The 17717-nt window shown below is 35.7% G+C and overlaps 1 protein-coding gene across 1 annotated transcript in view; it reads right to left on the bottom strand.

Moving 5' to 3' along the window:
• DGKB (diacylglycerol kinase beta) overlaps positions 1–17717 on the bottom strand; it is a 330606-nt gene that overhangs the window by 259294 nt on the left and 53595 nt on the right. Inside the window, exon 3 of the mRNA XM_041418276.1 lies at positions 10174–10250. Within this exon, the coding sequence (XP_041274210.1) occupies positions 10174–10250 (77 nt within the window). The remainder of the gene's footprint in view (positions 1–10173; positions 10251–17717) is intronic.

The following is a 17717-nucleotide window of genomic DNA, read 5'->3' as shown; positions in this document are numbered from 1 at the left end:
CCAGTGTATCTCACAGATATGTGGTAAGACGCTTTTTACCTTACACATATCATTAAAGAATGCATGCATCTTACTTCTACTCCACACCAATGGCATAAAGCAAAGCTCTTGCTTCCCACACTTCATTTTCTTTTGAATCCCAGATAAGCAGAATATGAGGGACTCCAAGGAAAAACAAATGTGCATCAGTCTATGCTAAATATGCTTTAAAACATCTCCAGTTACAACGATAAGAGTTCTGTTTCTTCTCAAGCACTCACTGATAAGTACATTACACTAATTTAGTAGTACTTCACAGAGGGTGAGTCTTAATCTCAGGAAGAACAGGAATTGAAGGCCTGGTTTCCACGTAGGAGTTAAGATTTTACTTGGCAAAATAGCAGAATATTTCAGGTTTCTTCTAGCTTTGTATCACACATATACAGACAAACACTCAGCTAAAGCCACAGGTCTTTATCTCCTGATTATGGCTGCAACAAGCTATGGAGGTGCCTTAAAATGCCTGATTTCTGTCCCAAGCAGCAGAATGGCTCCTAACACCTTGAGCCACAAAGAGGAAGAGGCTGAACTCCATCTACAAACTTTGTCCTTTCTCCTAGACCAGTTAAGCTGTTTAATTTTGCAACTTGCGTTTCTGCTGTACTGATAGTAAACACAGATATGTAAGATCAAGAAAAATCCAAGTATTTATATTGCAAATTTATGCATTTATATGTATGTTCTGTGCCAACACACAGAACTTTACACAGTACAGACATCAGAAGTCAGTATATCCCAATACTTAGAATACAGAAAACATGGCTCAGTGAAAAACAGGATATATACAAAGAAAATTTTGCATCTTTTTATATGGAAGTTTTTTAACTTTGCTATGTAGTATTTTAACTCCTACCACACTAACACATTTGAAGAGAAGCAATAATTTATTAAGAAAATGGAAGCTTTGGACTCAAGATCTATTCTAAAAACTGCAGCAGAAGAGGTTTAACTGTCTCCTATATTTTCCTAGCTAGTGTAAATACAACAACCAGTTCTTCTGGATGATATGTTGAAAGAAGGGAGAGAAGCTGTATCACTTTACTTTCTTTCTCCTCACAAGACATCCAAAAATTAATAGTCTCTTGACAAAAGAGTTGCCATTGTGGATGGCGCAGGGCAGGGAGGGGTGAAATAATACTCCTTTTATTCCTCCCCACCCTGGCCACATAAATGGGAACACGACATGATCTAGTGTTTGAAATTAATCTCCACCCATAAATTCTTTTAAAATACCACATTCTTTTTGGTTTTTTTCTTATTTTATATTTGTAAAAATATTTCAGCATAAGCCACTATTTTCAGCATCCTGAAAAAACAATGTAAGAGAGAAAAGAAAAAAAGAGACATCATTCATTTCAAGAGACTTCCATGACATATGGTTTTAATTTATTAAAAAGAACATTTCACACGTAATGGAAAGAGAATTATGTTGAAATGTAATTTTCGATTGATTACTTTTAAAATTCTGTTGTCTGATCTCCAAATGGTGCCAGAAATATAATCAGCTTTCATCTCCTGACAGTAATTGCTCTGGGTTATTTTTTGAGTTGGGTAAGTTCCTTTAACTGATTATTTCTTTTTAAACTACTTATATTGACCTAATATGTGAAAAATGAACTGTTGAATAAGAGTAGATATTACAGGGCCTGATTCACACATTGTGCTATGACAACACCGGCAAACACTAATGTGAGCGCATTAGTGACAATGATGTGATTAGCTGTGAATACCAGTGCTAAAGCATTCCCACAAAAGTCAAAGTCTTGAAGATTCATTGATTATTACATGTCAAAACCTGACATTGCCAAAAGATGTGGAAAAAAAAGTGGAGAGACTATATACAGAGGATTAACAAGCTAAAACCCATGAATCACATGAGAATGCCTAAATTCTCAGTGTTGAAAATGTATTTTAAATGTTCATTCGAATCAAATGTCAAACTCCTCATGAAGACTGGCTTTGAGCATCAGTGTAAACTTCGGTTTAAATTCAAAGTCCTTATCATTTTCTGATCTAAGCATTCAATTTAACACAGTTTTTACATAATTAATTTTGAAAATTCTGGTAACCAAATAAAACTATTTCTTAGCTATATCAGCAATCAAATACATATCTACTAATTTGAATGTTTAAAAAAAAATTAAAAACCCACATGCTCTCACAGGCTGCTCCTACCAAATACTCCATATGGACAAATAATATTTGGATATTACTAATACACAGACGTGAATTACTGCCAAAATTTTCCCCCAGCTCTTCAAAGAGGTAAGCTCAACAAAACATCTAAAATGGAAATCTAAAAACTCCATTTTAATGCAATAATTAGATTTTTAAGCATAACATTCTCATGTTATTTTACTAAATTGATACTAATTACCAAAATAAGTCTGAAATGTATTCACCAGCTACTGCAGTCTTATCCCAATCTTACATGCAGGTAGAAGAAATCCAAACACTTTTTTTTGTCAGCAGGTTTTCCTTAATACCTAATTCTGTATGTGCATAAGTTTGTATACCCTTAAGTACTGCACACATAAATACTTGTATTTAATACTTAACTCTTACTGAATATGTTACATTTACTACACAAAGGTGGGATTTTTTTTAAGAAGAGTAATGAATCACATACTTTTGGAAGGGTCTTGTAGGAGATTATCATTCAAAATCTACCTGAAATGATTACATATCAAACAAAGCAACAAGAAGAAAGTTTGCATTCTGTCCTAGAAGAATGGGTCAGGAAAATGGGGTAGGTAGCATAGTTCAGACAAAGGCCAAATAAAATAGGAAAATTAATGAATTCCTAAAAAACATAACTTATGACAAAAAGTTAAGGCTGAAATAAAAAATTTATCTGCATGTGCAGATTGTGTAAAAAAACTTCTTATGGACAAACATGTCTGAAGTGGTATTTTATAATTTGCTTAGAATTAAGAAAAATCATTTTTCTATGCACGTTCTATGGCAGTGGAAATATTCTCACATATTTTACCTGTAATGGTAATGGTCTGTGGAGGTTATTTCAGCTACTTTTTTTAAAAATACTCGCTGCAACACTTTTAGTGAGGAAAGTAATACGAGACAATGTCATGTTACCTGTTACTGTTCATCCCTCCCTCTTTAAAGTTTTAAAGAATACAAATTAATAAACTTTCCCTCTCATGAATGAACATGAAATCTCTGTTTGCTGAGATTTAACACAATCTGAGTCTAACTTGAACCTTCACTGGGAATAATAACATACACCAACAGAAAAAGGTTTAAAATGTCCTGTTCCATTTGTCAGCAAGTTACATCCACTTTATACTAAGTAAATGTATACATTTTAGTAAAAGTAGAGCTATATTAATAGACCTAAGTTTGATTTTCTCCTCACCAGTATTTAAAAGTATAGCTTAGAAAGAATTAAAAGGATATGAGGAGTGGCATCTGCTCAATTATACAAGTATACATTCGTATATATCAGTATCTCTACGGCACAAGAAGACTTCAAGACATTTCCATCTGTTGATTAATTCCTGCAATAAATTATAACAAAGTATTTTTACTATATTTTGGTTTCCTATGCAGTTTCATAAACATTACCTAGATGCCACCATGCAGGTGAATCAAGCATGGCTGAAGCCATCACAATAAAAAAACCCCCAAAGCATAACATATTGTTCTTCATAATGAAAAACAACACCCCTGCATCATAATTAAATCATCTGTCTAAAACTCTTTGTCTTTTTTAACTTTTGATGTGTAAATGAAAGTGGTAATAGGTTCATAAAGTTCAAACATAAGCTACTGCACAATACAATAAAGTAAAGGAAAAAAAGGATAAAAATAATTTCTTAAAGTAGAGAAGTGTATCAAAAAGAGAGGATACCAAAGGAGGAGATTAGCACTGGTAGCACAGACTGACTAAACGAGATAGAGAAAGACCAGTAAAGATAACAAAAAATGTTCAAAACAGAACAGTTTTGCAGCAGAAATTGACTATCTGAAATATTTTACACCTCAATGCCCTCAACACGCTCCACAGAAAGCAGGCTCCCAGCAATACTGCCAGCATCTCTGCCTGGCAGGCTTCCCAACTCTCTAGGTATCCAGAAAGCTCTCCCTAGAAATTTGCCCATGGAGCCAGAAAAACAGAATGCCCAGTGTCAGAAACCTAGAGGTTTCTGCTGGTGATACACACAAGATGTTACATTCTTTCCTTCTGCAGCTAGAAAGATATAACTTCAGCTTCTTACACGTGAGGGACAGGCTTCTCCTACATGATATATGCTACAATTCTGCACATCCTACTAACCTTCTGTAAATGAATTCCAATTTGAGTTCACTTCATCCCATCATTTGGACAAAAGTAGAAAGATGTGACTTCTGCAGTACCCTTTTCATAGAAAATTAAATCTTCCTACTTGTAGTGGAAATACTTCACTTAATGTATTATAATATGGCAAGATCTTTACAGGAATTTAATATCTTCTGTCACATCAAAGAACATAGCTGAGGCAAAGAACACAAAATATCCTTTCAAACCATATTCCTGTGTGCTTGAAATTTTAACTACTTTTCCACTAATGTCAATGGGCCTAAGACACTACCTCTTTTTACAAGTTTTGTCTTCCTTCCAGACTGCCATGGCCACAGGGACACAATTACAACATCCCAGCAACATCCTTCTCCTCTTCATGACTAAACCACAATGATACTTTGCATTCTTCTTATGATCAACTACATACATGTCAATTTATCTGACAATGCCAGTAGAACCAGAGTACACTACACTCCACTCTGCACACGTGCATCTCATTCCATTTACTATAGTCCATTACCTCATCATGCTTTTCCAATGTGATATTAATTCCCAAATTTCATTTAGTTTGCTGATTCTATCATTGTTCACCTACTCATTTGACAAAGTAATTAGCTAAATACTGATGAGATGACACTCAAGATTAGTCACAGACTGCTTTAATGCTGAAACCTTCTCTTTCAGGACCCTCTGAAGTCACTCGGTTAGCTTATTAAAAAAAAAAAAAATAACGTTGGTCATCTGAAGAAAGCCCTGTTGCCAATGGAGAGTAATGCTCTTACTAACACATCTCCAAAAGCACCACGGGCCTCTGACCCATGAAAGTTAGGGGTTCCTACAAAACTACCCCTTTCTCTCTCTTGACTTTCTCATTGTTCTCATGTTCTGGCTGCCTCTTCCCAGAACAGCAGCACTGGAGCTTTTGAACACCTTTGTGTTACCAAGAAAGAATAACTAGGTCACTTAAAAAAATCAGTCCATTTGATTAGTCCTTCTTCCTTTCCTTCTTTTTTTTTTTTTCCATTCTACCTTTGTACCTTGCTTGAGGCTACTGAAGTTTCTCACGTGCAAGTTCTTGGGTTGATGATCAGCATTTTAACCATTTCTCTTGCAATTGCTGTAAAGTCACAATCACTTAAAGCATAATCATAAGCCTTATTCAAATTATTAAGTCTGAAATTTTAAGCCTGCTTTATATAAATGGTATTATATGGTTAAAGAAATCAGGATTTAATATTTTTTCCTGAGATGTATTCTTGTCATTTCAGAATAATACAGACCATTATGAGATCTCACAGTAAAGAGAAATTTCCGTGACAAGTATGGAACAAGTCAATTACTTGCTTTTAACTTATTTCTAATATTCAACTCAATTAATGTTAGTAAAATTATGTACTGTGAATGACAAAAATGAAATTCACTCAGTGAAAAATTCTGCCAGCAGAAAAGGAATGCATTCTAGTTTCAGATTTAAATATTACTCTATTATCTAAAAAATAGCCACATGCAGTATTTATTAATAAGTAAATCTCAATGGAAGCCTACAAAATAAAATATGCTGCACGTATGTACAAAGAAAGAAAAAAATCAAATTAGCATTACTTACTTGATTAAGTATATCTTGTTTCTGCAACACATGCAAGGAAAGAAAGAACATACATACATTAGTGCAGTGTCATAACACTCAAGCTCTGTTTTTATAATAGAAGTATTTTTAGTGAAAGGTTAGTGATTTAGATGAGCAGGTTTAAGACATTAGATGGACTATCTCATTTTCTTGCATTAGCTCATAAGTCAAGAAAATGCTTCTAAGTCAGCTCTCTAGTCTTTATTAGACAGTGCAAGCAATTTATTTCTAAACATGCAATTATAGATAACCAAGATAAATAAATATTATGTTAGTATTTCTTCCACACTTTTTAAAAAAGCATCAAAAATTGTTAACAAGAAGAGCTGTAAATGAAACTGAATTCAGTTATCAGAACTGAATATTCTAAAATCCAAGTGGAAAGACCATGGAGATGACTATCAGTGCCACTACATGACACATACAGGACCACCAGGGGATCAGTCCATGCCTGCAGGAGTTTCATAAAGGCAGATCCCAGGTCCTTGACACCTGAACTCCTTCTACGACAAAGTGACCTGCTGAGTATATGAGGATATTGTCTACCTGGACTTCTTAGAATCATTATCAACAACGTTGGATAAGACCTCTAAAGGTTTTTAGTACAGTCTTTAACAGTGGATTCTCCTGGAGAAACTGTCTGCTCATGGCTTTGACAGGTGTACCTTTCCTGGGTAACAAACTGGCCAGGTGGCAGGGCCTCGGGAGTGGTGGTCAGTGGAGTTATATCCGCTTGGCAGCCAATAAGAAGCGGTGTTTCCCAGGACTCACCAAGTCCTGTATAATATCTTTATCAATGATCTGGACAAAGGTATGACCTGCACCTTAGTCAGTCTGAAGATGATGCCCTGTTGGGCAAGAGCTTTGATTTCCTTCCTGAGGGCAGGAAGGCTCTGTGTAGGGATCACTGGACTAAGGTCAGTGATATGAGGTTCAACAAAGCCAAGTGCTGGTCCTGCACTTGGGTCATAGTGAGCCCAGGCAGCTCCACAGGCTGAGGCAAAATTGTCTGGAATGCTGCCCAGCAGAAAAGGAGCTGGGGATGTTGCTTGACAACCTGTTGAACATGGGCCAGTGTGTCCCCACGTGGCTAAGAAAGCCAACGGACTCCCCCATAACCAAAGAATTAGGAGGCACTCAAAAAAGATAACACTAGGTCTACAAGCACACACTGCTGTGTACTTACTGCCCGTTTAGATACTGTCTTTAGCTCCGCTTGCTTTTCTAATTCTTATCAACCTATTCAATGCTCCCCTCAAATTGAAATGGATGAAATTAATTAATATAAATAGACCTCAAATGATGAAAAGAATATTTATCAAGCACAGCTTTCCAAGAGGCTGGTCTTAGATTATGCGTCTTACACCATGTATAAAATCTGTTCTCAATTACGTCTTTGATATCGACTTAAAGAATATGAAAGGGCAGGTGTTCAGTAGTATTTGTAGAAATTTTAGGCATCTCCCTCACACTGAAAGCAGAGAGTAAAAGTTCCATAAACAAACTCCCTATAGTAGATAGCCTTCTCATAATTATATACACCACTTCCCCTAATCCTAAAATCCACTCATTCAACAAGATAAAAAATAATGTAAAACAAACCAGATTATTTCAGGTAGCAAGTTTTGAATACCAGTGGCTTTTATTTTGCAATTTCCATTCCATTAGATCAGTCTGTGACAAAAAAACTGCTTTGTAGAACCAATGGAGTGGAACAAATTCCTGAACCCTTTAAATATGTAAGTAAATATATAAGTAGATATTCAAGTAAACATATCACTCTGATTAATTTGCCATAGCTCTATGAGCCATGTCTATTGGTAAAAAACTGGCATCATCTTTTGGTAGAACAAGACTTAAACTATTTGGAGTGCTTATAATTATCTAGGAAAGAGAGAGGTAAAAAGAAAATATGATGGTGTCCTCTACAACACAAAGAACAAGGCAGAAGTGTTGTACAGAATATATAGAAACAAATAGCTGCACTAAGACTGATACCAGCTGGATCAGTTAATTTTTGTCATCTCATTTACAGATAATAGTTAATTACTTATAACCAATCCAGAGAGCCCTCATCCAACATAAAATGAATTTGCAAATAATTCTGTAAAAAGTTTATCCACACAGCAGGCTGAATGCATGCCAAAATATAGACACACCTGTGCAAAAGCAGTTTGCTTGTCAGAATAGAATATTTACTCAGTGCGAGGAAATTTCAGCCACTTTGCTTTCAGTTCAGCTATGGCATGAACCTTGAGCTAACAAACCTTATTAGATCCAGAGTCGCTTTGTTGCTAGCTATGCTTTCTTTATGTTGCTCTCCCTGAAGTCTAAGTGCTAAGCAGCAAAGTACAAAAGTTGCCAGGGTTAGCCTAGGTCCAGTATTGACCCAGGAGTTAGTGATTGATCCCTGCTGAAGACATTGAAGTCATCACAGGATGCCTGCCTTGAATTCCTTCTTCCCCTACCCTCCTCCTGTCCTGCTCCCTGCCCTGGGTACTCTGCTGCTCTGGATGTTTCAGGACACTGGTAGAACTCTGCAAATGAAGAGCTGTGAAATGAAGAACAGGGAGACACCATGCAGAATCACAGACCCATCCCAAGACCAACTGCGCTTATTAATTCCAGCTTTGCACAGATTTTGCCAATTCACCTGGCTTCAGTCAGAGCAGTTTTCCTGGGTACCCATCTTGCCATGACTCAACTTCCATGTAGCCCCAAATGGGAAAAATGACTTTGTTAAAAGAGACTAATCACATCACTTTAGGTAAACATGTTTATATACAATTGACAAATTGAAAATATGTTACCCATATGGCAATGTATTATTTAAATACACCTAAAATGCAGTTATATTTTACTTTAACAGGGTGTGCTTCACAAAAGTGAGCATGTACAATGACTGAAAATATGCAAAGAATTACAAGAAAAACACAGAATAGATTAAGACCATTTTATCAGTTCACATTTAAAAAAAAAAAAATCAAAAGTACGTCTATATTCTAACAAAAAGCAGGTAAAGGAGGTCCTACACCCTGTGGATAATCACAGCAATCCCATCCATTTATATTCTATGAATGTACTTAACTTGAATCCTGGAAATCTAAGATGATCATATACATGATCAATTCACACCATTTTACTGAATTACTAATTTTTTTTTCCTCAGAAACTGACTAAAATGACTAGCATTATGCCTGGCCAAATTCAAAGCATCAAATGATTTTTCAATACTTAATAAGCTATAACTCATTAGCTGACAATAATGGTATTGCCAATATATTTTCAATATTTTTTTGCATTTTACATCCTGAAATGTAAGATCTAGTAATTTTTATAATGGTTACCATATGTTTCTATCCTGAATTTCATATAATGTGAGCACAGTCAGAAATATTACTACTAGAAACATGACTGAAAGAGTTTTATTTAGCTACATGCTGAATCACAATATTAGGATGTGCTAAACAAATGCAAATTTCAGTTGAGGATACGAAAAGAAAACAATCTGCCTTTTTCTTCCAGCCAAATCAGAATACTTTGTCTAGTGGTGAATCTGTAGTGACAATAGGCATACATATCTTTTTTTTCAGCTGAATTCTTTGTTTCATATCATCAGAAAATTCCACTAGCAGAAACAACACAAGGGAAACAGAATTTAAAAAGATATCTTAATGGACTTTACTTTTATAACTTTTGAAACTATGCTTAACATTTCCAATCTTCAGACACTTGAAAACCCTATTAATCTCATCATAAGGGCTGTGGAGGTGTTTTGGGTGTTTGGTTTTTATTTGGGGGGGTGCGGGGGAGAAGGGGAAGGGGATGTGCATGCTGATTTTGACTGGGATAGAGTTAATTTCCTTCAAAGTAGCTTGCATGGAGCTGTGTTTTGGAGTTGTGCTGAGAACAGAAGGATGTTTTAGTTATTTACACGGAGTCAAGGCCTTTTCTCACCAGCCCACGAGCAAGGCAGCTGAAGGTACCTAAGAATCTGGAAAGGGGCACAGTTGGGATAACTGACCCCAACTGACTACAGAGGTATTTCAGATCATATGGCATCACGGTTTTTTGCTTTCTAAACACTTTCAAATACCCCAAACACCTGATTTATAAATAATCTCCTATTTAAAATGCTAAATATGCTATACAATTTACACACTGTCCCCATCATTTCTAATCATTAAGAAACAAGAAAAATTACCCCTTCAGGATTATATTTTGCTAACACACCACTGCCATGGAATTCTTCTAAGACATCCTTAATTTTCTTGGTGGAATCTGGATAAAAAAATAAAGAGAGAGAAATTGAAAATACAGAACACTGATTTACATAATATGAACTGTAATTAAAAAAACAACCATCAAAACTGCTAACAGCTTTTCACAATGCACATTAGTAATTTTCTGTAGCTGTATGAGAGCTGTGGGCATAAAGAAAATGAGAACATACTTTACCTTCTTAACAACTACTGTAAAAACCAGCAAGTAAACATAAAATGCTCAGAAAAAAAATCCACTCTTTGGTCTAATCCTTAACTGTTAAATAGCATATTTCTGCAGGAGTTTTTTTCATGACTATTTCAAGTCACTTTTCTTGTCCTTGAGTCAACCACAAAACACGGTCGTTTCCACCAGCACTGCAAAATCTCCTTTGGCAGAGCTGCCAGTGAGTACAGGAGCTGGACAGTATCAAGATAAATGGGAACCCTCCAGAAAAAAAACTCTTCAGTGGTCACATCACAGAATACAAATGTTGTTCTCAAAACCTCAATTTTTGCAGAGTTCTCAGGTATTCTAAAAACTGTAAGCTTCAGTAACTTTTGTCTAACAGAACTGTGCAAATCCCTGCAGTTTGGAATCAAGTAGACATAATTTTTCCATTTTTTTTAACTATGTGCAGAATAACAAAGCAATTGCTTCAGTAAACTGCCACTACATTAAATCCCTGAATTCAGATTCACTTAGAACTCACCATGCACATAACCATCTTTTCCTCATTAAATATCTCAGCAACACAAGAAAAATAACTAACTCATTTGTTTCTTTAAAATGCAGTAGTTGAGTGTACAATGGTCAAATGTGCACAATGGCCATGAACAAGTAATGAGTACCAAAGCAGTGAATAAGAGAATAGGTGAACTTTGCATCTGCAATTTTATTTCTACAACAAAACCTGGAAGTAAAGTAGAGAAGCAAAGAGCAAGCCAAGAACAGGACTCTAGAGCAATTATTTAGGCACTTAATATTACAAACATTAGACATAATATGGCTTCTCTTAATTAAATCAACAAAATATGGCATTGTAATAGTTCTTAAACTTTAAAGAAATCCAGCATCTTAAACATGACTCTAAAACATAAATTTAGCAAATTATGTGACCTGAAAGGAGAAAATGTAGCAGCCAAGGATTGGTACAATAGTTATGTAACAGTTCTGTAACAGTTCATAGCAGCTATAAACAAAAAATTCACTTTTAAGAGGTGTTGGAGGAAGTGTTTCTCTCCCACTCTCATGCACAGTTTACACAGTAATAAGAATGGTGTTTCCCAACGTTTTTCATTTACCAAATTTTCTTAAATAAAAACATCTAAGACTATGCGTGGCCCCAATAAAATAGTTTATTTTCACTAATTGGATGTATTTCAACGTTACTATCAACTACAGGGAACAGCGTTTAGCAGCTCTCATGAGCAGTCAATGCAAATACTTAATAAACTCATCTATAATCTTATTGCTGTGTCATTTGAATTGCAACAAAAAATCAAAACTTTATGTAAAAAATAAATAATTAAATAAATAAATAGGTTAAGCAACTAATTTTACTCTTAGCTGTAATTTAGAAGCTGGTGGGTTAGACACTTACTGACCAGGACAAGGACACAAACTGATGACTGACAAAAAATTATTTTTATTTGGTTTCTATTATTTTAATATGTTTTTCAGTATTCATATACATGGTTGTATACAAAAATCATTGCATCTTATGATAATGATGGCAGTAACTACAAAAGTAGCAGTGTGAGATGAGCAGATGTATGACAGAGGTGATTGAGCCTCATCCTAAAAAAGGATTTTTCTGAACTTTGGAGGAAAGTTTAAACACAACCATCAAATAGAAAAACAACAAGGTCTCCTCACACATTTTTTAACCAAATTAAAAAATACATTCAATAAAATAGAAATGGACTGCTTTCTAGAGATTTTAAAACAATGTCTTGAGGTTTTCTTTCAGCACTGACTATGCTTTCATTCCAAATTTTGCCAGATAGTCTATTCATATTTAAATCAGTATTATGCCTATGCAACTGTAATTAAAAGCAAAACCTACGTTATGTTACTTACTGAAATTAAATTACATTCTTGCTTTCCATTTTTTTCACATTTTCTTAGTCAAATATCAAGAAAGAATATATGCTCTACTGCAACAACAACACAACTATTCACATTTTTCATGCATGAGTTTAAAACAGTCACATCCAAAAAGCATCACCTTCATGTCTGAAATTACTGTCAAGAAAATAAAGCTCTGCAGATGTAAATTTTGCTTTAGTTGTCCAGTAAAACCTTTGAAAAGATTTCCACATTCAGGTCAGGAGCTGTAATTATTTTTGAGTACTACAGACAAGGCAGAATCATTTTTTACAACCTTTTGTTCACAGCCATTCAATCACTTTTTTCAGTTCATGTGACAGTATCCAAGCTAGAATAGAGATCTTTCAAAATGTTCAAAATGACATATCGGTATTTTAAGAAGAATGCCAACACACCATCTTCTGCCTGCATACTCCTTAACAGTGCTGACAACCCTCAGAAAAAAATAATACTTCTTCCTCAGCCTTGAGTAGGCAAACTAATATTGGGAACATGTTCCAGTTTTAATAAGTTGTCCTAAAGGGATATGAAGAATAGGATCATTTTCTACTCTTTTTCAGGAGTCATATTAAAAAAGCACAAACCAAAAAGCCAACAAAAAAACTGTCCTAGAAACCTGTATGGAATAAAAACTCCAATAATGTTATCAGCTCCACTTATAAAATAGTTAAGTACATGCTCTTCATCAAAAAGTAAGCAAAAAAATTCCAGAAAATATATACAAAAGTATCTAATTTTTCCTAAGATTATTTTTTCTAAAAACAGGAAATAAATAGGAGGTAAAAAACAATGTTATGTATTTCTTTACAGTTTTGTCTGATCCAAATCATCCAAACAATCACTGTAAAATGCTGGTGTAAACACAAACATCAGAACAGAATCTGTATTCTCTGTTTTCTAAAAGTACAGAGGTTCTGCACGCCTTAGCATCTTAGCACTTCAGAGCAATTTCAGTAACTTCGTAAGCACCAGTCATGTTAAAACACAAATATGGTTTTAAACTCTTAGCTGTTTTTAAGATCAAGGACAATTTCCTTCTTTGTCTAAGTCTCTGCATTCCAAGCTCCCCTCAAGAGATATGATTTCCAAAAATGTGTATATATAGTATAGAGCCTGTCATGGCAGTGCTTAAATCCCATGTTATTTGCAAAGTTATAGCTGGCACAGTACCAATTTAATGTAGCTTGAAATATAATGTTTGTTTCATGAAAAATCTCTCTTTTCTTTACTTTTACATTTTTGTTATTTTTTATTACCCGCTAGGTCAGTGCTTTAGGTATTCAGTCAAAATACAGAAGACCTTCACTTCTGTCCCCTGCCTGAATTGATTTCAACTCCTACTGTTCAACCCATCTTCTGTTGCAGTTTGCATTTAGTCAAGAGGGTGGAAGGAGAAAAAGGGAAACTTTGGCCCAGGATTCAGAGTTTGCCTTGGATGAGGTGAGATGCAACTTCATACCTCACGTCCAGTGAGTTTGGTGCAGAATAAACAGGCAAGGCATGGTGTGAAGACTGCTGACTGAAAAGCTATTACAAGTACAGGGGAGAAAAGTAGCTGGATTCTACACCATGCTGCAGAAATTGTTTTAAATTAAGACTCCAAAACTATAAAGATGTGACTTGGGATAATGTTGTATTGTTTTAGAATAAAGGCAAAACAATTAAAATAATGACACTAGAAATATGAAACCTGCATATATAAAAGCAAAAGTATCAAAGTGAATTGTTTTTTTCTTAACTACCTCTCAGCCCTGACAAAGATACTTTTTATAACTGAAGACAAATTTACATATTAAGTTCAAAACCGTTTGAGGTTTAGCCCACATTAAAAATTATTATTCACTTTCTAAAGTGACTCAACTTCAGATGAAGAAAATTGAGCACTCAGTTGAGACTGGAATTTTGTGTACCATTTCTCCTACAATCAGAAAACACAAAACAGAAGGAAAACTTGCCCAAGCCCAGATCACACACTTTTCCTACATTTTCTCCTCATTCTCATATCCTCATCCTCTTTCTTCAAAATAATCTTTTCTTTAAAAAGACTCATAAGACAACTTACATAAAACTCAAATGCTATGTGCACAGATCAATTTAAAAGCAAATAAACATTAGAAAAAAAATTATTCTGGGTTATAGTTCTCAACAGAAAGTCATAACAACCTGCATATCTATTGGGCCATAACTAATTTTAACACCTACAATAACATGTAGAGTAATAACTACTTTCTATCTCCATTTTCCTTTTGTAAGCTTAATACAATATAAAACACATCACAGGCATACAAAATATAAAAGCTTCACAGAGGTTTTCTGTACATCTTGTTATGACTTAAAAAAGCAAAAGGTCCAACCACACATATACAATTTCCTGCATGCCAACAAAGCTTCGCACAAACTCAAAAGCTCTTCTTGACAGATAAACCAAAGAGAAGCACTGAGAGAAATCCAGCAATCAGTTGGCATTACAATTTTTATACAGGTTCTTATTCTATGGACTTTCTTTCGTGGATACAATACAGTAATGTGTGTGTATCTAAATTTACATCCACAACTTTTTTTTTTTCCGTTTTGCCAAGTTAATTTTATTCAGAAAACTGGACAATGTTTTTACTCCAGCTATAGCTGTGCTTAATCTAAAGCTTTACTGGTCTAGAAATTCCAATATATTAAAAAGGCCAAGCCCACCAACAAACCTGTATGCAGCACCATCGAGTATCAACTACCCACCTTTCTACAAAGAGGCTGTTTCAGTAAGGATGTGGCTCATGAAGCATTACTCAGGGCTGCAGTATGTCTGTGTTGGTAAGAGGTGCCTGATGGTTATTATTGAACTGGCAGAAGGCAGTGATTTACAGCAGTCCTCTGCTGCCCATATGTACGGCTGCAGGCTGACTGCCAATACAGGTTCTCGTTCATAACTTGTAAGTGGTATTTTGATGCAAATTTCAAAGGAAACAAACACTTAAAACCTTTATTCAGATAAATGCTTGATTTTAGCTTTCTTATAATGAGAATGTAAAAATTATTGTGGCCTTGCAAAGAGAACCCAAGAAGAGAAGGCAATCACTGCTCACTGGTCTAAAGGGGACCTCCCCAAACCTTCTGCTACCAACGGTTTGGATAACAATGTCATCAGAATTCAACTTCACCCTCCAAACTATATTCTCGTTGAATTCTATGACAGTTATGAAAAAATGCTTCTTAGAAGTTCAGTCAGAATTGGATGATGCTGTCTAAATAAATATAGTGATAAGTGATTTCTGCAACAGGGAATGGAGGAGGTACAACAAGAGAGAGGAAGGAGCAGCAGCTCCTGCTGCAGAAGAAAACCTCCTCCTGACACCCAAAACAGGAGCTGCCTCTTCCACCCATCCTCCCTGCTGGGGCTCAGCAACGAGGAGCAAGACAGATTCATTTTACCCATTGCTATGAACTAAATGATACTTAGACAAGGACTTCTTTGTGGAAAAAAATGCATGCGCCAACACATCTTTAGTCCAGATTAATAAAAAATGTCCACTAAATCCCTTTTCCCTAAGCAGATGTTCAAGTGAAAAGTATATGGCAAACAACAGGGAGTTGGGGAGGCTTAATTTTACTCTGCTAGTGGGATGAGCTTCAAAGGAAGAAATAAGTAAAGGATGAAAACAGACTCCAGAACTTGAGCAGAACTGCAGATAAGTCCTGACTTAAATAACTATTAAAAATGTTAAATAAGAAAAATAATGCATCAGATTTTCACATTTTAAAATTACTCCTGCTAACTTTCTCCGTGTCTTTTAGACTCCTTTGTTTCCTGACATTCTGAAAATTACATCGTCAACAGTCCGAAAGCTCCTCAGAGTGCATCTCTGAGAGGAAGACTCAGGGTATCAGGCTGCTGTGAATATTTGAGCTCTGTGAGATCAGGACCCCATGGATCCTCTGGGTCAGCAGGGCAGGCCTGACCACCAGGATCTGTCCCATCACCACAGCTGGTAGTGGGCAGCCCCAGAACCAGGCACTGGATATCTCCCTGGGGCCAGGGCAAGTAAGAGCCTGTCAGTCTGTTAAAAAATACCTTGCACTGAGACCAGGAAGGAGAAGGCTTGGGAGCTTCCCCAGTCCCCAGATTCCATCATCACAACTGAGTTTGAAAGCTCATACAAACCTTTTCTCATTTCCCGTTTCTGATTTCCTTTTTATTTTTTGATGGTGATATCACCTGATAGAGGCTCCCAGCTCAGAAATTTTTCAGTTAGAATGATGATGAAACAACTGTCTATTAAATTAAGAAAGGAATGCTGTTGACAGCATATTTCACTCCAAACACTAAACATAAGCACTAACTAGTTATGAAGAGTCAAATCAGTTTGGTTAGAAATTCAGCAGGTATTATTTCTGATTTTAAGTGGGAACAGGGAAATAGCATCGTAAGTTTGAGGGTATTTCTACAGGTTTTGAAATATACATTTAAAAATACACTAATTCACTTGTCTCTGTTTTCCCCAAGATGTCACACCTCAAGTCCTGTGTTCACAACAAGGAGGACACTGAGGTGCTGCTAGAGTGCATCCAGAGAAGGGCAATGGAGCTGGGGAAGGGTCTGTCACAAGTCCCACAAGGAGCATCTGAAGGTACCAGGGTTGCTGTTCAGCCTGGAGGAAAGGAGGCTCAGGGGAGACCTTACCACTCTTTACAACTCCCCGAAATGAGACTGTAGCCAGATGAGGGTTCATCTCCTCTCCCAGGCAATCAGCAACAGAACAAGGGGAAACTGCCTCAAGTTGCACTAGGGGAGGTTGAGGTTGCCTAGAAGGAAAAATTTATTCACTGAAGTTGTAGTTAAGCATTGAAACAGGCTACTGAGGGAAGTGGAGGACGGACCATCCCCACAAGTGTCCAAAAAGGTGACATGGTACTTCATGATATGTTTTAATGGGCATGGTGGCATTCAGTCAAAGGTTGATTTGATGATCTTGGAGGTCTTTTCCAACCTTATTGATCCTGTGATTCTCTGATTTTTTTATATTTGTATACTTTGAACCCATAACCTATTTAATGTAAAGTTGAAGTTTATTTAACCTAAACTTCCATTATGGCTTCAAAAATGACTGAATAGGATATATTGCAAGACAAAACTTCAAAGATACATCTGGTCCTTCCATTCTTTCTTTACAGCACAGACAGTTCTTGAAATTATTTTTTTCCTCTTCTTGAGCACAAATATTTTTCCCCATTTTGCTTTACCATGTTTCTTGTTTCCAAAGTATCAAGTTCATGTTACCCTTCCTCTTACAAAGTTCTAAATGTTTATACAGTGATGATTCTTGACATCACAAAAATCTGTTTCTGCAATCATTACTACAATTATATTATTATATTTTTATA

This window comes from Onychostruthus taczanowskii, unplaced genomic scaffold, assembly GCF_017590055.1.
Source record: "Onychostruthus taczanowskii isolate IOZ18803 unplaced genomic scaffold, ASM1759005v1 scaffold59, whole genome shotgun sequence".
Lineage (NCBI taxonomy): Eukaryota > Metazoa > Chordata > Aves > Passeriformes > Passeridae > Onychostruthus > Onychostruthus taczanowskii.
Note: the sequence above shows the minus strand (reverse complement) of the source record. Positions and strands in the feature narration are given on the sequence as shown.